This window comes from Cebus imitator, unplaced genomic scaffold (genome assembly GCF_001604975.1).
Source record: "Cebus imitator isolate Cc_AM_T3 unplaced genomic scaffold, Cebus_imitator-1.0 Scaffold159, whole genome shotgun sequence".
Taxonomy (NCBI): domain Eukaryota; kingdom Metazoa; phylum Chordata; class Mammalia; order Primates; family Cebidae; genus Cebus; species Cebus imitator.
The window spans coordinates 2,033,891-2,059,538 of NW_016107474.1; the positions used below are offsets into that span (position 1 = coordinate 2,033,891).

At 47.0% G+C, this 25,648-nt stretch overlaps 1 protein-coding gene across 3 annotated transcripts in view; it reads left to right on the forward strand.

Moving 5' to 3' along the window:
- ATP2C2 (ATPase secretory pathway Ca2+ transporting 2) overlaps window positions 1-25,648 on the forward strand; it is a 94,481-nt gene that overhangs the window by 21,639 nt on the left and 47,194 nt on the right. For 2 of the 3 annotated variants that reach the window (XM_017543621.2, XM_017543624.2), the window contains exons 2-6: window positions 8,827-8,937; window positions 16,019-16,135; window positions 19,336-19,425; window positions 21,170-21,205; window positions 21,306-21,367. In XM_017543621.2, the coding sequence (XP_017399110.1) occupies window positions 8,827-8,937; window positions 16,019-16,135; window positions 19,336-19,425; window positions 21,170-21,205; window positions 21,306-21,367 (416 nt within the window). Of the gene's footprint in view, window positions 1-8,826; window positions 8,938-16,018; window positions 16,136-19,335; window positions 19,426-21,169; window positions 21,206-21,305; window positions 21,368-25,648 lie in introns of those variants that run through there. The other variant, XM_037743911.1, reaches the window with a different exon arrangement.

Below are 25,648 nucleotides of genomic sequence, written 5' to 3' on the forward strand. Positions count from 1 at the left end.
CCCTAAGGCTCGTGTGCCCTCAGCGCTGCCTGGTGCAGGGCACTGCGCTGGGAACCTCATGCTCACTGTTTACTTTTCTTTTCTTTTTTTTTTTTTGAGATGCAGTTTCATTCTTTGGCCCAGACTGGAGTGCAGTGGTGTGATCTCAGCTCACTGCAACCTCCGCGTCTCAGGTTCAAGCAATTCTCCTGCCTCGGCCTCCCGAGTACCTGGGATTACAGGCATGTGCTATCACGCTTGGCTAATTTTTTTATATTTTCAGTAGAGCTGGGTTTCACCATGTTGGTCAGGCTGGTCTTGAACTTCTGACCTTAAATTATCCACCCGCTTCGGCCTCCCAAAGAGCTGGGATTACTGGCCTGAGCCACGGCACCCAGCTTCACTTTCTTTATACCATGGCAGCCCTGTGGATTCCGGCTGTTGTACCTCCGGCCCCCCACATTTCAGAGGAGGAGGGTGAGGCGTGAGCTAGGCTTCGGCCAAATACGTTGAAGAAACACAGGTCTGCATAAGCCCTCTAACAGGGAAGATCATTAGGGTCTAATGCGGTCCAAGTTCAAAATGAACGAATCCCAGGGCTGGACAGGAGCGCGCTGCGGCGGGCCTGGGCTGAAGGAGACTGTTGGCCTGGAGGTGCCACTGGCTCCCTTGCTCTGGAGTGAGCTCACGGCTCACTTTTCCTGCCAACACACCTTTCAGCAAGCGCCATACGTGCCCTTCGTGGTCCCCTCGGGAGCCTCCGGTAGGTTAAACATCCGTCCTGAACGGCGCTTGTTTGCTGCAACTTCTTTCGGAGGTTCTAGAATGTGTCCTTGAGGCTAGGGAGCCCCACTCACCATCACCTGTGTGGCTGTGTCTACAGCAGGCAAACAACATCCTGGGGGGTCCCAAAGGAGGCACAGACATAGAAGATGGATGTGAAGTAGGCGGGACCATGACATCCAGAGACAGGAAGCAGATGAGTCGTTCCAGGGGCTGCACAGGGCGTGTGGAGTGCCTGCTTCCTGGGCACAGGGTTTCCTCGGGGGTTGGTGAAGTGTTTGTGGTGAGTTGTCTCCACCTGGTGCTTGCACAGCATTGCGAAGGCACTAAATGCACTGCACTGTGTGTGCTCTAAGACAGTTCATTTTTTGTTATGTGGATTTCATCTTATAAAGAGCTTTAAAAAAGAGAAACACGAAAGAGAAGGGGTGGCTCACATCTGTAATCCCAGCACTTTGGGAGGCTGAGGTGGGCAGGCCACCTGAAGTCAGGAGTTAGAGACCAGCCTGGCCAACATGGTGAAACCACGTCTCTACTAAAAATACAGAATTAGCCGGGTGTGGTGGTACGTGCCTGTAATACCAGCTACTCAGGTGGCTGAGGCAGGAGAATGACTTGAACCTGAGGGGTGGAGGTTGCAGTGAGCTGAGATCACACAGCTGCACTCCAGCCTGGGTGACAGAGTGAGACTTAGTCTTTAAAAAAAAAAAAAAAAAAAAAGAGAAAAGGGAAGGTTTGGCTCTGCCCAAATCAGGTGTAATGGAGAAGGAGAATTAGGGACGCTTTCTGACCTTTACCAGGATGTGCCACTCTCACTGCAAAAGGGATACGTTGAGATTCATAGTGGACTGATGTCTGCAAAATAACAAGAGGCTACAGCCTGGGACCCTTCAGCCCCACAGCCCTGGGGCAGTTGCCGCCGTCTCTCCCATCTTCTGTGGACGCACGTACGTGCCGTGATGGTCAAGCTGTGTCCTCCCCAAAACGTGCTGAAGCCCTAACTGCTGGTACTTGTGAATGCAACCTTATTTGGAAATAGGGTCTCCATCCATGCAGTCAAGTTAAAATGAGATCACACTGGATTCGTGTGGGCCCTAATCCGATGACTGGGGTCTCTGTAAGAAGAGCAGACAGGGAGGCTTGGGAATGCAGCCGTGTGCTTGCGGAGGCAGTGACCGGGGTGTTACATGCACGTGCCAGGAACGCCAAAGATTGATGGCCACTGCCAGAAACTGGAAGAGGAAGGAGGGGTCTCACCTGCGGGGCTCAGAGGGAGCATGGCCCTGCCAGCACCTTGATTTCAGAGTTCTAGCTTCCAGAACTGAGAAAATAAATTTCGGCTGTTGTAAACCCCTCAGTTTGTGCTTTGTGATGGTCCCGGAAACCAAGCCTCCGTGGGAAACTCACACAAAGTTGAGTTGAAATTATTTCAGTTTCTTTCATGTGAGTGCCTCCTTGCTTCTTCCCTACCTTCCTCCCTCATTTTACTTTCTTTCCTCTCTTTCTTCCTTCCTTTATCTTTCCTTTCTCTCTCTCTCTTTTTTTTTTTTTTTTTTTTTAAGAAAACTAGGATTATACTAGGAAGACTGTTCTGCAAGGTATTTTTTTTTCTTTGGTAACTTATCAGTGACGTCTCCTTAGGTCAAATCCTATAACACGTCTTTTCTCTTTAATTTTATACTATTTACTTTTGTATTTTGTATTGGAGAATTCCAATCATATGCAAAAATAGAATAATGGAATGAGCCCACGTGACTCTAGTTTTCAGTGCCCACGAGGGGAGCCAGTCTTGATTCCTCTCCACCCAGATTGCTTTGACACCAGTCTCAGGCTTCCTAGCATTTCATCTATAAATATTTCTGCATATGTATGGCTAAAGATGAGCACTTCTTAAAATATCACAATTATGATCATATCATAAAATATTAGCAGTTATAGAAAAATCAAATATTGGCCAATGTTCACGTTTCCTTCGTGGGTTCCTACACACGGCTTCACAGTGTTTATTCAAATCAGGGCTCAATTCAGGTCCCCAGCCTGCACTTGGCTGGGGTCTCTGATGTTTGTCTGCATCTGGAGGTTTCATCTTTGTGTTTTTGTTTTGTTTTGTTTTGAGATGGAGTTTTGCTCTTGTCACCCAGGCTGGAGGGCAGTGGCGCCATCTTGGCTCACTGCAGCCTCCGTCTCCTGGATTCAAGTGATTCTTCCACCTCAGCCTGCTGAGTAGCTGGGATTACAGGTGTCTACCACCATGCCCAGCTAATTCTTGCATTTGTAGTAGAGACGGGGTTCCACCATGTTGGCCAGGCTGTTCTTCAACTCCTGACCCCAGGTGATCCACCCGCCTTGGCCTCCTAAAGTGCTGGGATTACAAGCGTGAGCCACTGCACCCGGCCCATCCTTGTGTTTTTGTGGTAGTTTACATGCTGGGGAGGCCGGGCTGTGTGCCCTGCAGTTCCCACAGTCCAGTGATCGTGTCCCTGTGGTGTCATTCAGTGTGTCTGTTATCTCCAATATTTCCTGTAAACTGGTGGTGGGGCCTAGACTGGAGGCTTGGTGCAACTCAGAGGATGTTTTTGGCTGCCCAGCCGTGTAGGTGTGGCATGATTGATCAGCCTTCCCCACGTATTTACCCTGACTTTGTTTCCAGTTGTTAAGTGCACCGGCTTTGGGCCATTCTGGGCCATGGCCGCGTGCTGATCAGAAGCAGGCATGGGCCCATTTGGAGAGAAAAAGTGAGTGTGTGTTGAGGGTGGTTACAGGGATGGGGGCCGTACCAGAGTCTGCAGTTTCTAGAAACAGAGTGAGTGATCCTGTTTCCAGTGAAGGTGAATACATTAAGTGCCATTTGATTATGGAGCTGTGTGATTGGAATCAACCTGAGGCAGATTAGGCCCCCTGGCCCTGTGCATTCTTAAGGAGATAAGGGAGGTGCCCAGGTGAGCCTCCCAGGCAGCAGTCCCCCAAATGTAGGGTGAGGAGTGGCAGCAGCCACGAGCTCAGTCACCAACCGGGGGGCTCTGCTTTCTGAGAATCACGGGAGGGGAGTGAGGCAGAGTGAGCCCTTGCTGACAACATTTTGGGTCCAGGGCTGTGTCCTGGTGGCTTTGAAACACCAGAGTAACCTGGACACCTGGCTGAAGTGGGTTGAGACGTGGATGGGAAATGAAAAAGTAGAGACAGTGAGTGTAGACGCTCCTTGTAAAAGCTCGATGTTGGCACATGAGGAAGGAGCAGGTGTCTTTCCAATGCAAGTCCCAGAAAAGAGGTGATGTTTAGGGTGGAAACCTGGGCTCAAATGTTTATGGGAGGAGCCAGCGTGGGGAGGACAAGGATAGAGGATGGAAGGCCAGCGTATGGGAGCCCGTGGGTGTGGGGTAGTGCGGGTGGAGGGTGCTGTGCCCGACACAGGTGGGACCCAGGAGAGTCAGGAGGACAGTTTCCAGGTGGTGGAGGGAGATCCTGCCTGTAGCTTGTAAATGGCTTTAACAAAAAAAAGATAGACTGGGCATGGTGGTTCATGCCAGTAATCAAAGTACTGTGTGGGGCCAAGGCAGGTGGATCACTTGAATCCACGGGTTCAAGACCAGACTGGACAATGTGGCAAAACCCTGTCTCAATTACAAATACCAAAAAAAAAAAAAAAACTAGCCTGGTGTGATGGCACACACCTGTATTCCTAGCTTCCTGGGAGGCTGACGTGGGAGAATCAAATTGCTTGAGCCTGGGAAGTGGAGGTTGCAGTGAGCCGAGATGGTGCCATTGCACTCCAGCCTGAGCCACAGAGCAAGACCTTGCCTGAAAAACAACAAAATTCTTATTTTATTGAGGTGAAATTCACATAACAAAATCAACAAGCTCACAGTAAACAATGTCGTGGCATCTAGTACGTTCACAATGTCATGTGACCACCTCTTCTATTCAGTTGTGAAACACTGGAAGGAAACCCTGTGCCCATTAGCAGTTTGTCCCCATTCCGCCTTCCCCAGTCCCTAGCAACTCCCAGTCTGCTTTCTGCTCCTATAACTTTGCCCGTTCTGGGCATCTCCTGTGAGTGGAATCACATACCATGTGGCCTTTTGTGTCTGGCTTCTTCCCTTTAGCATGATGTCTTCCAGGTTCATCCGTGTTGTGGCAAGTGTGAGTTTCCCATGGCTGCTGTCACAGAGTACAAAAATGTGGAGGCTTAAATATACATGTATTGTCTCACAGTGCTGCAATCTGGGGGTCAACGCTCATGGAGTCAGCAGGGCTGTGCTCCCTCTGGAGGCTCCCGGGAAGAACCTGTTCCACGCTTCTCTTAGAGCTTCTGGCACGGCCAGGAGTCCGCAGCGTTGGTTGACCTATGGACACGTCACTCCAGCCTCTGCCTCCATCATCACAGGCTGTCTCCTGTGTCTCCACATGGAGTTCCCTGTGTGCATGTTTGTCTTTGTGCAAATTTCTCCTTGTAAGAACATTGCTCATATTTGACCTCATGTGACCTTGGTCATTTCTGTAAAGACCCTATATGTGTAAAGTCACATTCTGGTGTATCAGGTGGTAGGCTTTCAATGAACAGTTTTGCAGAGGCCACAGTTAACAGCATCCGCATGCGTTGGTATTGCATGGCTGTTCAAAGCTGAGTTGATGCTCTGCTGTCTGGATGGACCACATGTTGCCTCTCTGTCATCTGTGGATGTAGATGGGTATTGGGCAGTGTCTAACTTTTGGGTCTCATGAACTGTGGTGTTGTGAGCAGAGTACCTGTTTCCAGTACCCTCAGTTACAGAGCTAGGAGCATGTAGGTGGCTTTTACTCCCAGAGGGAAGTTGGAGGCTGGGTCCTCTCCCCTTTGGGCTTCGGACTCTGCCCCCCACAGTCATAAAACACAGGGGAGTAAGGGAGGTCTCTGCAGCCAAACCCCCTTCCCCTCCAGTGTCACCATGTCACGGCACCCTGCCACCCCATGCCCACCTCAGTCCACCTGGCTCATTCTCCAGGGACGTGTGGGCAGAAAACCCGAGGCCTTCAGATGTCCAGAGCGCCTGAGAAAGGTTGGGGCTCCTGCTAGTCCTGCCCTCGAAGGCAGGGGTTTGGGTGCCTTTGATCCTTTTCTTCTGGATTTCTTTCTTTTTTGAGACAGTCTCACTCAGTTGTCCAGGCTGGAGTGCAGTGGCTCGATCTTGGCTCATTGCAACGTCTGCCTTCCAGGTTCAAGCAATTCTCCCTGACTCAGCCTCCCAAGTAGCTGAGATTACAGGCACCCGCCACCATGCCTGGCTTATTTTTGTATTTTTAGTAGTGATGGGGTTTTGCTGTGTTGGCCAGGCTGGTCTAAAACTCCTGACCTTAGATGATTCGCCTGCCTTGGCCTCCCAAAGTTCTGGGATTACAGGCAGGAGCCACCATATATGGCCCTTTTCTTCTGGATTTTTATCATGGCAAATATACAGAACATAAATTTCACCATTTTAACCATTTTTAAGGGCATGGTTCACTGGCATTAAGTATATTCCCATTGTTGTGCAACCGTCACCAACATTCACCTTCAAAACTCTTTCATCTTTCCCAAAGAGACTCTGTAGTCATTAATCATGAACTCCCCAACTCCTGGTAACCTCTGTTCCCCTTCCTGTCTCTATGAGTTTAACTATTTTAGGGACTTCCTATAAGTGGAATCCTGCAGGATTTGTCCTTTTGGGTCTGGCATCACCAGGCATAACGCCTTTAAGGTTCATCCATGTTGTAGCATGTGTGGGGTCTGGGCTGGCTGTTGTCCTGAGAGCCCTGGAATCTAGGCAAGTGTTTCCAAGCATGAGGTATGTGTGTGTGTGATGGGATTTATGAGTTTCAAGCCAGGTGCAGTGGCTCACACCTGTAATCCCAGCACTTTCGCAGCCTGAAGTGGGCAGATCACTTGAGGTGAGGAGTTCAAGACCAGCCTGGCCAACATGGTAAAACTCCGTCTCTACTAAAAATGCAAAAGCAAATTAGGTGGGCATGGTGGTGCGCGCCTGTAGTCCCAGCTACTGGAGAGGCTGAGCCAGGAGAATTGCTTGAACCTGGGAGGAGGAGGTTGTAGTGAGCTGAGATCACACCACTGCACTCCAGCCCGGACGACAGAGCAAGACTCCATCTCAGAAAAAAGAAAAAAAAAAAAAGGAGGAAAAGTGAATTCAATGTAGTGGTGAGAAATGGCAAGACCCAGGCAGTTGAGGGAGTGTGGGGGATGGGGAGAGTGGCAAGCCCCCAGCCTGCCTCCACCTGTGATGTGAGCAAGAATCAAGCACTTTCTTTGGCATAGCAGAACCAGATCTTTAGAATGGTGGGGGCGGGGGGTTGTCTTATTGTGCAATGCACATTTTTCTTTGAAGTGACTCTACAAAGAACGCAATGTTGACTTAAGGAAGGCTGCCAAAGGACAGCTACGTCTGCTGAAAGATCTGTGTAATTGCTGCTGTGCTCCCAGGCACTGGACACGAGTGAGAAGCACCAGGAAACTGAGGTGGCTGGCAGAGCTTTTCTAAGCAAACAAGCATTTGGGAGGAGACAGCTTGGAGTTGGGGAGGGCACTGGCAAGAAGAAAGAGAGGGATTTGCAATCTCTATTACAGTTAAAGGAAGAAGTTAGTTAGTACCTCTCCTGCTTCCTCCTTCCCAGTTTCCAGTAACCTGGTGGGAAAGGAAAAGATGATTATCACATCCTGGGTATCAGGATACTAGGAATGATATTGGAAAAATACCTCGAGCTTTCCTGATTCTCAGGTCTCGTTTGTGTTAGCAAAGCCTCCCAAAGCCTCCAGCTGTTTCACATGGCTTCTTTCCAGCCCCGTGGGTCTCAACACAGAGTGCTGGGACTCCCAGAACTTGGCTGTGTTTCCCCTCCCCTTTTCTTGGGTTATTTAAAATGTCCCATAGAACCAGGCTGCGATACCACCTATCACCAGCAGGAGGCTCTCTCTACAATATGGTGCAAACGATGGACAATCCCAGAAGTTCAAGGTTCGGGATTCTAAATATGTGTATTGTTGCCCTGCTCTGTCCACTTACAAGTTTCATTTCTGTTAAATAAGTTTGTTCAGCCTGGGCAACATAGAGAGACCCTATCTCTACAAAAAATTAAAAAATTAGCCAGGTGTGATGGCATACACCTGTGGTCTCAGCTATTCAGGTGGGTAAAGCAGGAGGATTCCCTGAGTCTGGAGGCTGAGGCTGCAGCAAGCTATGATTGCATCACTGTACTCTAGCCCGGGTGACAACGACAACAAAAAAACTTGCTTAAAAATACATGCATCAGTATCGGCCAACAACCAACAATTGGAACCCAAATGTTTATCAACGGGAGAACAAATAAATTGTGATATACTCATACAGTGGAATACTAAGCTGCTGTGAAAATTAGCAAACTGTTGCTACATGCAACATCTTGTATGCAATCCACTAACAGTGTTGAGTAAAAGAAATCAGACAAGAAAGCATGTATGAGTGTATAGTGCATGTTACCACTTCCGTAAAGTTCAGACCTAGTGTATGAGGATAGAAATCGTGATAGCAGTAACTTTTCAGGTAGGTAGGTAACCCGAGGGAGCATCTGGGGACCAGTCATATCTGTTTCTTAATTTGGAGGCTGGTTATAAGGGTTAGTTTGTGAGTTGTACACACATGTATACTTTTTGTGTGTATGTTATACTTTTAAAAAAACGCGTCTGGATGGGCTCAGTGGCACACACCTGTACCCCTAGCACTTTGGGAGGCCGAGGCAAGCAGATCACCTGAGGTCAGGAGTTTTGAGACCATCCTAGTTGGCCAACATGGTGAAACCTCGTTTCTACTAAAAATACGAAAAAATTAGCTGGGTGTGGTGACACGTACCTGGAATCCCAGCTACTTGGGAGACTGAGGCAGGAGAATTGCTTGAACCCAGGAAGCAGAGGTTCCAGTGAGCTGAGAGCACACCACTGCCCTCCAGCCTGGGTAACAGAGCGAGACTCCATCTCAAAAATATTAAATTAAATTAAAAAAATCAATCAACGCATCAGTACAAAAGTTCAATTTGCTAAACAACAACCCTGTTTTTTTACAGATTGATGAACAGAATGAGCTGAAGGCCATCGAAAAAGAGAAGAAGGTGACAGCCCTGCCCCCCAAGGAGGCGTGCAAATGCCATATAGAGGATTTGGCCAACGCGTTTTGTGTAAGAATTGAATTTGCGTCTGGTGCTAATTATGTTTAAAAGAAAACAACACAAAGCCCTGAACAGTGCTCTGAAATACCATGTTATCAGACAATTTTATCATCCACGTTGAAAAAGATTGTTGATGTTGAACAGTTGGGATTCCAGGGGTAGAATATCAGTCCTTGTCAGTAGAGCTGATCCTCAGCAGGCCCCTACTGGAAGACGGGCGTCCTTTCAGGCACCCTGTGGACACTGCTTCTCTTATTCCTCATGTTTGTTGGCAAAAACATGAAGGCATGGACGATGAAGCTGAGGCGCAGAAGGTAGCACAGTGCAGCGTTAGTGGTAGCACAGCCCAGCATGGAGTGTGGGTGTTTCCCATCAAAGCCAAACTCATGGTCATCCCGTATTCCCACCCGTCGTCTTTTGTAATCCATGGAGTTGCCAGGTACTGAAACCAAGTGCTCCCAAGTTTCTCAAGTGAGTTTGAATTCCTGGACAGTGCAAAACAAGAAACATTTGCATTGCACGGAGTGTGTGTGCGTGTGCGCGCGCGTGCGCGCATGAATACTCATCACCACTACACTTTGGGAGAGTAAATAAACCCCCTAGTAAAAGGGCTTGCTACAATTTCAGGACGTTGGAAGCTGACATTTCATGCGTCTTTTCTTGAGAATAACTCAAGTCTGTTTAAATTCAAGCCCTGTTTATTAGTATTCAAAGAGGGAGAGGAAATATTTTTTCTCTGCCTAGACGTTATCCCTACCTAGAAAATGAGCTAAATTGTCTTTCGCTATTCAAAAGAAGCTAGAAATTGATTGTTTTCCCTATTACCTCTACCAGTGAGTACTGTTTTCTTGTTAGTGACCTTTTAAAAAACAAGGACACCTTTGTTGTGACCAGAACAACAAACTCCTTCCATTATTACTGACTTATAAATTAGTTGTGTTTAATGAATTTGTTTACAGAAAGAGCTTGAGAGGCCGGGCATGGTGGCTCATGCCTGCCATCCCAGCACTTTGGGAGGCTGAGGTGGGCAGATCACCTGAGGTCGGGAGTTTGAAACCAGCCTGACTAACATGGAGAAACCCCATCTCTACTAAAAACAGAAAATTAGCTGGATGTGGTGGCGCATGACTGTAATCCCAGCTACTTGGGAAGCTGAGGCAGGAGAATCGCTTAAACACAGGAGGCAAAGGTTGCAGTGAGCTGAGATCATGCCATCACACTCATGCCTGGCAACAAGAGCAAAACTCCATCTCAAAAAAAAAAAAAAAAGGAAAGAGCATGAATGGTGTTGGGCACAGTGTAATTGTTTTAGCTACTGTTTCTTTTTTCTTTTTAATTTTTATGGGTACATAGAAGGTGTATATATACATGGGTTCCAGAGATACTTTGACACAGGCATGCAATGTGTGATAATCAGGTCAGGGTAGAGGGGTACCGTCCTCTTGAGCACTTATCCTTTGTGTTACAAGCAATCCAGTTATACTCTTAGTTTTTAAATGTACAATTAAATTATTTTTGACAACGGTCACCGTACTGTGCCAGCAAATACTAGGTCTTACTTATTCTTTCTAAGTATATTTTTGCACCCATTAACCCTCTCTCATGGACTATCTCCATGAGTTCAGTTGTTTTAATTTTTAGTTCCCACAAATCAGTGAGAACCTGCAAAGTTTGTCTTTCTGTGCCCAGAGGTCAGTATGTTATTTTATTTAATTCGATGACCTCCGGTTCCATTCATGTTGTTACAAATGACAGGATCTTATTCTTTTTTATGGGTGTGTAGTACTCCATTGTGTATATCCACCACATTTTCTTTATTCATTTGTCTATTCATGGGCACCTAGGTTGCTTCCAAACTTTGGCTGTTGTGAATAGGGCTGCAATAAACATGGAAGCATAGCTGTCCCTTCAATATTCTGATTTCCTTTCTCTTGGTTGTGTTTCTAGGAGTGGGATTGTGGACCATATGACAGTTGTATTTTTAGTTTTTTTTAGGAACCCTCTAAACTGTTCTTTAGAGTTGTTGTACGTACTAGTTTACATTACCACCAACAGTCTACAAGGGTCCCCTCTTGTCCACATCCAGGATTTGTTATTGAAAAGGCCATTTCAACGGTGAGGAGATGATATCTCATTGCAGTTTTGATTTGCATTTCTCTGATGATCAGTGAGCACCTCTTCATGTACCTGTTTGCCATTTGTATGTCTTCTTTTGAGAAATGTCTGTCCAGATCTCTGCCCATTTCAAAAGCAGATCATTAGATTTTTTTCCTGTAGAGTTGTTTGAGCTCCTTATATATTCAGGTTATTAATCCCGTGCCAGATGGGTAGTTTACGAATATTTCCTCCCATTCTGTGGGTTGTCTCTTCATGTTGTTGATAATTTCCTTTGCTGTGCAGAAGCTTTTTAACGTGCTGTGATCCCATTTGTCCATTTTTGCTGTGGTTGCCTGTGCTTATAGGATATTACTCAAGAAATCTTTGCCCAATTCAATGTCCTGGAGAGTTTCCCCAGTGTTCTCTTGGTAGCTTCATAGTCCATGATCTTAGATGTAAGGGTTTTTTTTTTTTTAGATGGAGTCTCACTCTGTCACTCAGGCTGGAGTGTGGGAGTAGGGTGGTGCAATCTCGGCTCACTGCAACCTCCGCCTCCTGGGTTCAAGGGATTCTCCCGCCTCAGCCTTCCATAGTAGCTGGAATTTCCACCTCCTGGATCAGGCAATTCTCTTGCCTCAGCCTCCTGTCGTAGCTGGGATTACAGATAGGCACCACCACACCCAAATAATTTTTGTATTTTTAGTAGAGATGGGGTTTTGCCTTGTTGGCCAGACTGGTTTCGAACTCCTGAGCTCAGGTAATCTATCCACCTCATCGTTAATCCATTTGGATTTGATTTTTGTTGATCATGAGAGATAATAGTCATCTCAAATTTTATCTGACCCCTATCAAATTTCACTCTCCTTCATATGGACATTTTGTTTTCCCAATACCATTTATTAAAGAGATTGCCCTTTCCCTGGTGGATGTTCTTGGCACCTTTGTCGCTGCAGATGTATGGATTTATATCTGGGTTCTCTCTTCTGTTTCACTGATCTCTGTATCTGTTTTCATGCCAGTACCATGCCATTTCAGTTACTAAAGCTCTGTTGTATAATTTAAAGTTAAGTAATATTTCTCCAGTGTTGTTCTTTTTCCTTAAAATAACTTTGGCTATTCTGGGTCTTTTGTGATTCCATGTAAATTGAATTTTTTTTTTCTATTTCTGTAAAGAATGTTGCATGTACTCACTAATAAGTGGGTGTTGAACAATGAGAACACATGGACACAGGGAGGGGAATATCACACACCAGGGCCTGTTGGGAGGTGGGAGGGTTAGGGGAGGGATAACGGGGGTGGGGGGGATCAGGAAGGGATAGCATTAGGAGAAATACCTAATGTAGATGACAGGGGGATGGATGCAGCAAACCACCATGACATGTGTGTACCTATGTGACAAACCTGCACACTCTGCACATGTACCCCAGAACTTAAAATATAATTAAGAATGGGGGGAAAATGACACAGGTATTTTGATAGAGATTGTGTTGAAGCTGTAGATTGCTTTGGGTAGTTTGGACATTTTAACAATATTGATTCTTCCAACATGGAATAGCTTTCCATTTTTCTGTGTCTTCAGTTTCTTGCATCAGTCTTCTATAGTTTTCATTGTAGAGATTTTTTGCTTCTTTTATTCCTGGATATTTAAATTGCAGCTATTGTAAATGGGATTACTTAATTGATTTCTTTTTCACATTGCTTGCTCTTAGCATATAGCAATGCTACTGACCTTTGTATTTTGAGTTTGTATCCTCCAGGTTTACTGATTTTGTTTATGAGTTCTAATGGCTTTGGGTGGAATCTTTAGGTTTATTTCAAACGTAAGATCATCTCATCTGCAAACAAGAATCATTTGACCTCTTTTTCAACTTGGATGCCCTTTTTTTTTTTACTGTTGTCTGATTGCTCTAGCTAGAACTTACAGTACTTTGTTGAATAACAGTGGTAAAAGTGGGTATCCTGCAGGAAAAGCTTTCAGTTTTTTTCTCATTCACTATGATACTAGCTCTGGGTTTGTCATATATTGCTTTTATTATGTTGAGATATATTCCTTCTATACCCAGTTTTTTTTTAGAGCTTCTTATGAAGAAATGTTTTATTTTGTCACTTTTTTTCAGCATTAATTGAAATGATCATACAGTTTTTGCCCTTCATTCTGGTGAGGTGACGTATCACATTAATGGATTCGTGTGTGGTGAACCATCCTCGCATCCTTGGGATAAGTCCCGCTAGGTCATGATGAACTTTGTTTCTAATGTGTTATTGCATTTGGTTTGCTTGTATCTTGTTGAGGATTTTTGTATCAATAGTCATCAGTGATGTTGGCCAGCAGTCGTCTTTTTTAAATGTGTATTTGTCTGGTTTTTGTATCAAGGTAGTAGTGGCCTCGTAGAATGAAAGTATCCCCTACTCCTCTATTTTTTGGAATAATTTGAGTAGGATTGGTATCAGTTCTTTAAATGTTTCACGGAATTCAGCAGTGAACTCATTGGGTCCTGGACTTTTCCTAACTGGTAGACTTTTTATTATGGCTTCAATCTTATTACTTATTATTGTTCTATTCAGGTTTTGGAGTTCTTCCTGGTTCAATCTTGGTAGGGTCTGTGTGTCTAGAAATTTATCCGTTTTTTCTATATTTTCCAATTTATTGGCATGTAGTTGCTCATGGTAGCCACTAATGGTCCTTTGACTTTGCGTAATAAGAATTGTAAAGTCTCCTTTTTTATTTTTGTTTTTGGATTCTTTTTTTCTTAGTCTGGCTAAAGGTTTGTCAGTTTTATCTTTAAAAAAAAATACTCATTTCTTAAGACAGGCCTATTTTTTGAAATCTCTGTGGTAAATACACAACATAGAATTTACCATCTTAACCATGTTTTTTTTCCAAGACGTGGTATCACTCTGTTGCCCAGGCTCAAGTGAAGTGCTGCAGTCAAGGCCCACTGCGGCCTCAATCTCCTGGGCTTAAGCAATCCTCCTGCCTCAGCCTCCTGAACAGCTGAGACTACAGGTGTCTGCCACCACCTTGGGCTAATTTTTAAAATTTTTTGTAGAGCCAAGGTCTCTCTATATTGCCCAGATTAACTCTGAACTCTTGGGTTTAAGCGATTCTCCCACATCAGCCTCCTAAACTGTTGGGATTACAGGTGTGAGCCGGTGTACCTGGCCTTAACCATTTTGAAGTGTACATTGTAGTTGCATTAAGTACATTCACATTGTTGTGCAACCATCACCATTATCTACCTCCAGAGTTGTTTTTTTTACATTTACTGATTTATTATAAAGGCAATTGCAAAGGTTACAGCTGAAGAGATGCATAGGGCAAGTAATGGGTGAAGGGGTGCAGAGCTTCCATGCCCAGTGCTGCTATGAACATGGTTGTTCAAATATCTCCCTCGGTGCCACTCTCCAGGAACCTCCCCGTGTTCAGCTACATGAAACCTCACTGAAGTCTGTCTTTGGGTTTTCAGGGAAGCTTCATGACATCGGCATTCCTTCCCCCAGATTATAGGGTGGGACCCTCTCATGGGAGGGTCTTAAGACCTACAGTCAGCAAGTTAAGAGGTACGTTAGCATCTCCAGAAGCTTTTCATCTCGTAAAACTGAATCTGTCTCCATTAAATACTCACTCCCTGTTCCCCCTCCCTCTAGCCTCTGGCACCCACCATTCTACTTTCTGTCCCTATCAACTTGACCAGTCTAGGTAACTCATATGTGGAATCAACAGAACTTGTCTTTTTGTGTCTGGTTTATTTCACTTCAACCTCAAGGTTCAACTTAAAGGTGTATCCATGTTGTAGCCTGTGTCAGCATTTTCTTTCATTCTGAGGCGAAATATTTCATTGTATATGTATACCACATTTATGCATTCATTCAACCCTTGACAGATTCATGGGTTATTTCCCCCTTTTGACTTTTGTGAACAGCGCTATGAACATGGTCGTATAAACACCTCTTTGAGACCCACTTCCATTTCCTTTAGATGTATACCCAAAAATGGAATTGCTGGATCTGATAACTCCCTTTTTAATTTTTTGAGGAACTGTCACACAGTCTTCCATAACAGCAGCACCATTTTACATTCCCAAGACCTGTTGGAAACAGGTTTATAACGCCGGGAAGAATCTACACCGAGACAATGGATCACTCAGCAAGGCTAGCTTACTTCCTGCAGGAAGGGTGCAACTCGCCGGCAGTCTTGCCATGAGAGCACACCTGAACAAAGGAGACAAGGACATTTATGACTTTCATAACCAGACACAATGGCCCTACTGCTGTGTCCAGTTTCCATTGGCCAGAATGGGACCTCACATTCTATGCTTGACCTGATTGTCTAAAAACTTAGAAATTTTCTAAAGAAATAAAGGCAGAGGAGAATAAAGGAAATGAGAACGTAACTTGAGGAATTCTCAGAGAAGCGATAACATTTCCAAATAAGGAAGGGGAATAAGCTATGACCTAAGACTTGCCTGGACTTGTCCAGACATGTGAGGGCAAATATCTAGGTTAAAGTGTAAGAACTAAGAACACGGGATGTACTTATTTCTTTATTATGACTAACAGCTACTTTAAGATTATTAGCAAAAGTTTTAAAGTAAATTAATCTTTGAATAAACTGTTATTTATTCATAATGAACTAAGAGAAAAGCTTTAAAGAGGAAATTTTTATTCTTATTTCCTACAGACCCATTTTTTTTTTAAGAAGAAAGTGTAAGTTTTGGCATTTCAGGAAGTCCACACTGAAATTCCATTTGTCGAAATTTGAAACAGGGGTCATCTTTTCTGCTGTGATTATAATGGTCATTGGGCTGTGCATTTTCCTTCTCTCTCTGTCCCATCTGCACAGGGTCTTTGAACCAGTCCCAGCACCAGGGTGGACAAACCCGTGTCCCTGCCCATCACGGAAGCCACTGCCTTCTAGAGTGGGAGTCTGTGCCTTGTGGCCTCATTCCTTGCTGGATCCATCAGTGAGCTTGTGCTTCACCTCTCCCTCCAGGTGGACTTACACACTGGGCTGTCGGAGTTCTCAGTGACGCAGCGCCGGCTGGTCCATGGCTGGAATGAGTTTGTTGCTGACACTACAGAACCTGTGTGGAAGAAATACCTGGATCAGGTAGGACCAGAGGTGTCATTCTTGGCATTAATAAGCATAAGCCAGGGAGGGTGGGGCAGCCATTAGATCTTGCAGTGTTGATTGAAGGCATCTTTGGACTGGTTCTTCCTCTTTCGGGCTGCCCCTAGTCAGCATGAGCATCCCCCGTGAGCAAATCGCCAACTCCCCAGGAAGCCATGATCAGGAAAAAACAGTGATCACATTCATAGACAGTGTAGCAGGCAGGCTTCAGGCCCCATGCTAAATGAGTAGGTGAATAAGTCAGCATGCACTTACTAATCCTCCTAATCCTGGCTTTGCACATGAGGAAAGAGAGGTACAGAGGTTCAAAGATTTCCCCAGAGTTGCCAGGTTTATCAAAAAACCATATAGGATGCCCTGTTAAGTTTGAATTTCAGGCCAGGTGTAGTGGCTCACGCCTGTAATACCAGCAATTTGGGAGGCTGAGGCACGTGGATCACTTGAGCCCAGGAGTTCAAGACCAGCCCAGCTAACATGACAAAACCCCGTTTCTACTAAAAATACAAAAATTAGCTGGGCATGGTAGTGAATGCCTGTAATCCCAGCTACTCAGGAGGCTGAGGTGGGAGGATTATTTGAACTCGGAAGGCAGAGGCTGCAGTGAACTGAGATTGCACCACTGCACTCCAGTGTGGGCAACAGAGTGAGACCATGTCTCAAACAACAATAACAAAAACTCAACAAAGTAAATTTCAGATAGGTAAGAAGCAATTTCTAGTATAAGTGTGTCCCAAATAATACAGTGGACATGCTTATACTAAGAAGAAAAAGTTCCTTGTTGACCTGAAATTGAGATGTAATTGGGTGTCCTGTAGAAGCTATTACCTGAACCCAAAGTCACATAGCAGTGAGGAGCAGTGCAGAGAAGTGCAGTCAGGGAGCTGCACACAGAGCCCCTGCCCTTGCTAGCTGCTGCCACCAGTGCTGTCATGGCACTGAATGCATGGCACACAATCAAATGCCTGGAAGCCATTAGGAAGAGGAAAGAAAATACTGCAATTGACATGGCTCCAAGTTCCAGTCTAGAAGTCTGCACCCCCTGCCACCTTCCTAGGACAAGCTCAGAAAGGCCCAGTGAACAGACAGGATTTTCCAGGTGTCTGATGGCAATTAGATGGTCTTAGATCCCCCTTTCCAGCCTTTTGCTTGCCCTTGGCCCCATCCCTGACCTCTCCGTCATTCATTCTCTGGCCCCTGGGCCGCCCCAGGCTTCAGCTGCCTTCCTATTGGCTCTGTGTTTATAGCTTCTTCAATTGGTCGATTCAGGAACCAATCACAGTCCTCCATGTAGCATCCTTAGTATCCACTCTCCCTGTGGTTCCCTCCCTGATCATGGCTCAGTTCTCAGTGTTCTGGGGATGTTCTTCATGGGTGCATTTTGGCACCAAAATAGGTTTCTGGGTATGCAAGTGGCTCTGGGCAGCCCAGAAGCTTCCTAAAACTGCAGGGCTGTGAAGAGGCAGTGGAGGCTCCCGGAAGCTGGGGTTCAGGAAAGGAGGCTGAGACATGGGCTGTGAGGGAGGAGCTCCCCTCTGTGGCTGGAGCCCTCTTCACTCTGCCCTGGCACCCCTTCCACTAGAACCCGCTCCCCCCACGTCCCCTCATTGTCCTCATTCCCCTCTGCCCTGTCAACCCACCATGAACATCTTCCTTCACACCAAGGGTCCTCTTCCAGCATCCAGCCAGAGTGCTCCCCAAAATCAAATCTCTTAAATTTCTTGAGAGCAGAGGACCTGCTCATTCATTTTATACCTTGTTGATTCAGCAATGTATCTGTGTGAATCCTCGTAGGACTGGATGGGAGCTCCTGATGGCTGGGTTTTCCTGCCCTGGATGAGTATACAGATTCCGTCTGCACTCGCTTACTAATTCCTTACATGTGTTGAGTTCTTGCCATGTGCCAAATGTTGTGACTCTCCTATCTTTCCCCCAGTAACAGGGAATTTACCACCTCACGAGGTAGCCCTGTTCCTCTGTGTCAGGAGTCTCACCAGTTGGAATTCCACCTTAGCACAACCTAAGGCTCTGGACGGGTTGGCTGGGTGGATGCTCTGGATAGGATGGCAGGGAGGCACTAGGCTGGTGCTCTGAGGAGGTGGCATCTTGGCAGAGACCTGAGTGAAGTGAGCAGAGAAGCTGTGTGAGGCTGTGGAGGGAGGGCGTCACTGGAGGGCAGGGTGCAGAGGTCCTGAAGGGTCAGGAGCCTGGCGGCCTGGGAATCAAGGTTCCCAGACCTGGTCAATTATTATTTATTGTTGTTATTATTCCTGGAATAGGGTTTCGCTTTGCTGTCCCAGCAGGAGTGCAGTGGCACAAACAGCCGACCAGTGTCAGCTTCCTAGGCCCCAGCGATCCTCCTGCCGTAGCCTTCTGAGTAGCTGGGATCACAGGTGCACACTACCATTCCTGGGTATCATTTTTTCATTTCTTTTTTTGTAAAGATAGGGTTTTGCCGTGCTGCCCAGGCTGGACTCACACTCCTGGGCTCAAGTGGTCCTCCCATTTCAGCCTCCCAAAATGCTGGGATTACAGCGTGAGCCTCTGCACCAGCCCATTAATATTTTAACTCTTCCTGATCCTGATCTGTGATCTGCCCTCTGAACCTGGTTTTATATGTTCGTGTTTCTTTCAGTCCTCTGGAAGACACACTACCATGAGATGTCTCTGAAATGAAGGGGCAGACATATAAAACAAAGTACAAATCTTATCAGGAAGTTTTGGGAATAGCTGTTTTAAGGAGGAGCCTCACTGGATCTGTAGAGGCTGTTACAGGAGCAGGTTGGCCCTGAGTTTGGTGACTGGGGCGTGCAGGATTTGGGGAGCTGGTGTGGTGAGAGAGGGTCCCTGGCTGTGCTGAGCCAGGATTGGCATCTTGCTGAAGGTCCTGGCCTGGAGTGTCATGTAGATGTAGAGAGGCGAACTCAAAGGCAGGACCGAAGCCAACGTCTTGATGTGGACAATGTGACGACAACTCCCGGGGGGGTCACTGGGGTGGAGTTCCAGGCAGAGGAGGACCATTGCATAGGGACAGCCTCCCCAGTCCTTGGTCACCCTGGTGTTGACCTGGGCTGGAGCCTGGCTTCGACCTGAGAACCCCACCACACACGCTTCTGCACGGTAAGAAACCCATCCCAGTTCCTGAGACTAAAGAACGTCCCCGCCGTGTATTTCCTCTTCAGTTTAAGAACCCCCTGATCCTGCTGCTGCTGGGCTCTGCCCTGGTGAGCGTCGTTACCAGGGAGTACGAGGATGCTGTCAGCATCACCACGGTGAGTTCCCCGACAGCGTTCGGCTCCCGGGTGGGCAGCCACAGGTCTGCTGAGTCTCTGCTTGTTGTTATTATACAAAGAAAAAAGGAGTTTGCTGTAGAGGGGGGAAAGGAACATGCAGAAGAAAGAAAGGAAAGCAAATCCACATCCTTCTTTACCCCCATATCGAGGAGCCCTGGCCGCCGCTTGCTTGGTGGACGCCCAGGTGCTTCTGGGTCTTTGCGAGAGCAGTGCTGCAGGGAATTCCTTGCCCGTGACCCTGGGATGGGGGGAAATAGACACTGGCCTGTGCGTGTTTGCCTTCCAAAGAATAACACCCTTGATCCATTACCCAGAGATGACCACTGGGCACTCTACATTTTATTTTATTTAGATGAAATTCACGTAATAAAACACTGACTGTTTCACAGTGAACAATTCAGTGGAATTGAATACATTCATGCCATGGTGCAACCACCACCTCTGCCTAGTTCCAGAACATTTCCATCACCCCAGAAGGAAACCCTGAACTCGCCAAGCAAACACTTCCTATTTCCCTCCTGCCAGCCCTAGGCAACCACCCTATTCTGGACATGTCACAGAAATGGATTTAGACAATACATGGCCCTTCATGTCTGACTTCTCCTGGTAGCTTTTTTTCTTTCTCTTTATTTTTCTTTTTGAGACAGAGTCTTGCTCTGTTGCCCAGGCTGGACAGCTCACTACATGAGCTCAGCTCACTACAACCTCCGCTTCCCAGGTTCAAGTGATTCTCCCACCTCAGTGTCCTGAGTATCTGGGTTTACAGGTACCTGGCACCATGCCCAGCTAATTTTTATATTTTTAGTAGAGATGGGGTTTCCCTGTGTTGGCCAGGCGGGTCTTGAACTCAACCTCAGATGATCTGCCTGCCTTGGGCCTCCCAAATAGCTGGGATTATAGGTGTGAGCCACCACACCCAGCCTGAGCACTTTTTGAAGGGTATCATTGCCTTCTTGTTTCTGTTTGTTCAAGCTGGTGTTTTAAAATACAAACACAGACTCATTCTCCAGGACGGAATTTGCTGTTTCCAATTAAAAGGCTGGGGTAGGGCAGGCACAGTGGCGCATGCCTATAATCCCAGCACTCTGGGCAGCTGAGGCAGGCAGATCACAAGGTCAGGAGATCAAGACCATCCTGGTCAATGTGGTGAAACCCTGTCTCTACTAAAAATACAAAAAAATTAACTGGATGTGGTGGTGCAAACGTAGCTACTCAGGAGGATGAGGCAGGAGAATCACTTGAACCCAGGAAGCGGAGGTTGCAGTGAGCCGAGATCACGCCACTGCACTCCAGCCTGGCGACAGAGCAAGACTTCATTTAAAAAAAGCGAAACTCCGTCCCCCCCCTAATAAAAAAAAAAAAAAAAAAAAAAAAGGGCTTGGGTTAGATCCATGTCTGCTGTGGAGAAGGATGTTTGAAGCATGTTCAGTGAAAATGGCAGTTTATAAAAGAATATGTCCATATTATATGATGCAGTGCCTTAAGGGTGTCTACATAGAACAGTCTAGATGGGAACTACAAAATGTGCACCTCTGCGTAGTAGAATATAGCGTGCATTTTTCCCTGCTTTTCTGACTAGTTTATTTTCTAAACTTCTGCACTATGCACTTATTTTGCAAGAAGAACGGAAATGTATCATAAAAGAGAAGCCCCTCGCCCGCCATGCCCATTCCCTCTCCCACTGAGCCTCAGGCACCGACTCCCTTTTCCGTTGGCTCTCTAGGCAGTGCTCATTGTGGTCACTGTGGCCTTCATCCAGGTGAGTATTTCCCGAGGTCCCGGTCAGGGTAACCCGGGCAGGGCAGGAGCTTCGTGGAGTTCCCACCTCTGAACAGGACATCTGATGTGCCTCCTGCCAGGAGTACAGGTCGGAGAAATCTCTGGACGAGCTGACCAAGCTGGTTCCTCCAGAATGTAACTGGTAAGTCAGGGCCTCCCTTGGACTTCTTGGCTCATTGGAGGAGCCAGGGAGCTGGAGAGTCTGGCAAATGTTTGGTGAAAGTTGTATCCTTGGTAGTGTCGAACTAGAGAGCCACATCTCACTGGGAGTTCTAAGGCCTGGTCTCCGCCTGCCAACAGGTTGCTGTGTGTCCTTGGGCATGTCACTCAACCTCTGTGGGCCTCAACTCTCCCATCAGTGTCTAGATCAGGGTACCTAGCCTGAGGGCCACAGGTGGCGGGAGTGACTCTGGGAAAAGGGTATTCCACAAAGCCTGTGAAATCGTGTGTAGAACTGTGTACTTTTACTAGGGAGAGGGTGTGGAGGTTTATTTGAATTCTCAACGAAGGGACTCAGGAGAGAGTAAGACCCAGGGCTTTAACAAGCTGAGGCATCAGAACATTGGCTGCAGCGTAGGGCACAGAGAGAGTGAGCTTGAGGAACTGCACGGCAGCCTTAACCGCCTCTCTCCTGCCCACACCTTTCCACGGTGCTGTTTGGTATTGCACGGCTCTTACCAAAGATGTTTACCAAGGAAAGAGAAAAGATTCAAATGTCTGCCAGTATGGCATGGACATTCTGCTTAGCCTAGCCCTGTGCAATAGAACTTGCAGGAAACTTTCTGTTAATATCATCTGCCCTGTCCAATGTGGCACCTGACAAACTAAATTCTTTTTTTTTTTTTTGAGTTGAAGTCTTGCTCTTGTTGCCCAGGCTGGAGTGCAATGGCACGATCTCAGTTCACTGCACCCTCCGCCTCCTGGGTTCAGCCAATTTTCCTGCCTCAGCCTCCTGAATAGCTGACATTATAGGCATCTGCCCCTACACCTGGCTAATTTTTATATTTTTAGTAGAGATGGGGTTTCATTCTGTTCCCTAGGCTGGTCTCGAACTTTTAACCTCATTTGATCTGCCTGCTGCAGCCTCCCAAAATGCTGGGATTACAGGTGTGAGCCAGCGCACCTGGCCAACAAGCTAGATTCTTAATGTTATTTAATTTTAATTTTTATTTAGATATGCACATGGACCTAGTGGCCACCGTATTGGGCAGCTCAGCTTAGAACATCTGCAGGGGCCCTTCTAGGAAGAGCTGCCATTGGTGGAGGAAGCTGGCAGGTCCAGGAGGGAAAATGGCTTTTTCTTTCTTCTTCTTTTTTTTTTGAGACAGAGTCTGGCTCTGTTGCCCAGGCTAGAGTGCAGTGGCAGGATCTCGGCTCACTGTAACCTCTGCCCACCTCCTGGGTTCAAGCGATCCTCCTGCCTTGGTTTCCCAGCTTACGGGAAATACAGATGCATGTCACCACGCCCGACTAATTTTTTGTATCAGTTGGTGCAAAAGTGATTGCATTTTTTGGATTTTTAATTTTTAAACCTGATCGTGCGTGTGCGCGCGTGTGCGTGTGCGCGCGTGTGTGTGTGTGGAGATGGGGTTTCACTGTGTCGCCCAGGCTGGGAATACAGTTCATTCTAAACTTACCTTTTAGCATTGCAGTGGTGCAAAAGCTCGTTCTACCTGGAGAAAATGAAATTATTTCAGAATGGTCGAAGTCTTCTCCCAGCCCCTGCTAATATTGTTGGGGTTGTTTCAGGCTGATTTCTCTTTCCTGAACATACGTTGCTACTCAAAGTGATAGAAAGTATCCCACGAGGCCGGGCGCGGTGGCTCAAGCCTGTAATCCCAGCACTTTGGGAGGCCGAGGCGGGTGGATCACGAGGTCAAGAGATCGAGACCATCCTGGTCAACATGGTGAAACCCCGTCTCTACTAAAAATACGAAAAATTAGCTGGGCATGGTGGCGCGTGCCTGTAATCCCAGCGACTCAGGAGGCTGGGGCAGGAGAATTGCCTGAACCCGGGAGGCGGAGGTTGCAGTGAGTCGAGATCGCACCATTGCACTCCAGCCTGGGTAACAAGAGCGAAACTCTGTCTCCAAAAAAAAAAAAAAAAAAAAAAAGTATCCCACGATTAGCTGGGCACGGTGGCTCGTGCTTGTAATCCCAGCACTTTGGGAGGCCAACGCAGGTGGATCACCTGAGGTCAGGACTTTGAGACCAGCCTGGGCAACATGGTAAAAACCTGTCTCCACTAAAAATAAAAAATTAGCGGCCAGATATGGTGTCTCATGCCTTTTAGCATTGCAGTAATCCCATCACTTTGGGAGACTGAGGCAGGTGGTTCACCTGAGGTCACGAGTTCGAGACCAGCCTGACCAACATGGTGAAGCCCTGCCTTTACTAAAAATTAGCTGGGTGTGGTGGCGGGTGCCTGTATATCCCAGCTACTTGGGAGGCTGAGGCAGGAGAATTGCTTGAACCCAGGAGGTGGAGGTTGCAGTCAGCCGAGATCGCTCCTGGTGACAGGAGCAAAACTCTGTCTCAAAAAAAAAAAAGTTTCCCGTGATCTGGGTTGCCTGGGAACAACTCAACACACCCTCTTGAGTCTCCAAGACCCATTTCCAGCATTTCCAAATAAATGGCAAGTCTGTATTTTCTGAAGGATAACTTTCAGGGAGAGTGGCACATATTGTGCCACTGAGCCATAGGGCCGCGGTGAGATGCGGTCCCTGGTGAGATGCAGTCCCACCTCTCAGAGAGTCAGCGTTCAAGGTGGGGTGTATAATACTAGGCAGAGAATGATGAAGGACCAAACAGGGACAAAAAGGGGATGCTATAGAATTGCCTCACACGTGGGTGTGAGTCCATTGTAGAAGGCCTGCAGACGCAGTAGCAACGTCTGGACTCCCAGGTCTCATGGACGGCGCTGTCAGAAATCCAGACGTGCGATGTCCTTAACTGAGCAAGCGGAAGCATACATGATTTATGTGATCAGAGGATCCGATCTTCAGCTTAAATATCAAGTCTTGGCCTTTCAGATGACTAGTGTGCATTATTGATGTCTCCCCAGGAGGTTACTTCTGAAAGACGGTTTTATTTACAAAAACAGCAGTGTCGGTGGAGTTGAAAGAGCGCTGAAGAGGTGGAGCCCACCTCTGAGTCCCTGAGACCCATTTCACAGTCAGGGGAAACCCTGCCATGTGGGACCCCTCCCTGTGGTACTCCATCCCTGGTGCAGCCATAAAATATTTATTGAGTACCTACTGTATGCCCGGGGAAAGGGCACTGAGGTCATACAAGTGGAAGAAATGAGGAGGCCTCAGCCTTTGGGGAGCTCGCATTCCTAACAAGGGACTACATAACGAGCCAGGGAAGAAACAAGATGATTTTGGAATTGTCCAGGTACACAAAAGCCAAAAGATACCCAAAGCCACCAAAACAAATAAAAATACATCACTGAGATGTAATAGTGACTGGTGGCAGGGTGAGGACAACCTAAACAGCTGTTGATCAGGCTGACATTTATAGAGGAGGCGACATTTAAGTTGAAGCCTGAGGAACAGGAGCCAGCCATGGGAAGAGCTGAGGGAGCAGCAGGTAGATCTCTGATAGGTGCCCTTGGCTACAAGGAACAGAAAATCCAATTGCACAAACCCCAAGGAAACTATGTTGTCTCATAGCCAGGGATCTGAGGAGGGGCCTGTGGGGTCAGTTAATTCAGGAGAACACCAAGGGCCTGGCCCTTTGAGCTCCTTACGCTGCCGCCTTCAGCTCACTGGGGTTGGGTTGGTTCTTGGCTTGCTCCCCTCATGGTCCCAAGATGGCTGCCACAGCTCCAGGCATCACAGCCAAACATGCAAAGGCCCTTTAGAAGAAGGGGGTGTGTGTGTATGTGCACACACATGCAGTAAGGAAATCTTTTCCCACAAGTCCCCAGCAAACATTCACTCATGTCTCACAGGCCAGTGTTGCATGACGTGCTGATACCTAAACTACTCATGGGCAGGGGTCTTAGCCAGGCATGACCCACTCCCTGGGGCACATGGCTATGGAGAGAGGGTGGATACCTGAACAAGATCAAATTCCATTAACAAGGAAGAGGGGAATGTCTGCTCCTGCATTCGAGGTCTGCAAAACCCCTGAGACCAGAAGGAGCCTGTGTGTTTAAGGGGGTGGCATGGAATGAGGCAGGAGCTGCAGGAGGCTGGCCTGCCCAGGAGGGGATCTTCGGGTTTGGTACCAAGGTCATGGGAAAGCTATTGGAGAGTTGGGAGCAGGAGGGAGTTGGGATCTGTTTGGGGCTTCTAAGAGCTCTCTGGCTGCCATATGCAGGATGGGTTGAAGGGCCCACGTGGGGGACAGGTGAGGAACGGTAGTGTGGGGGGAATTCCAGTTGGAGTCTGCACAGAAACACATCTGTAGTCTGAGG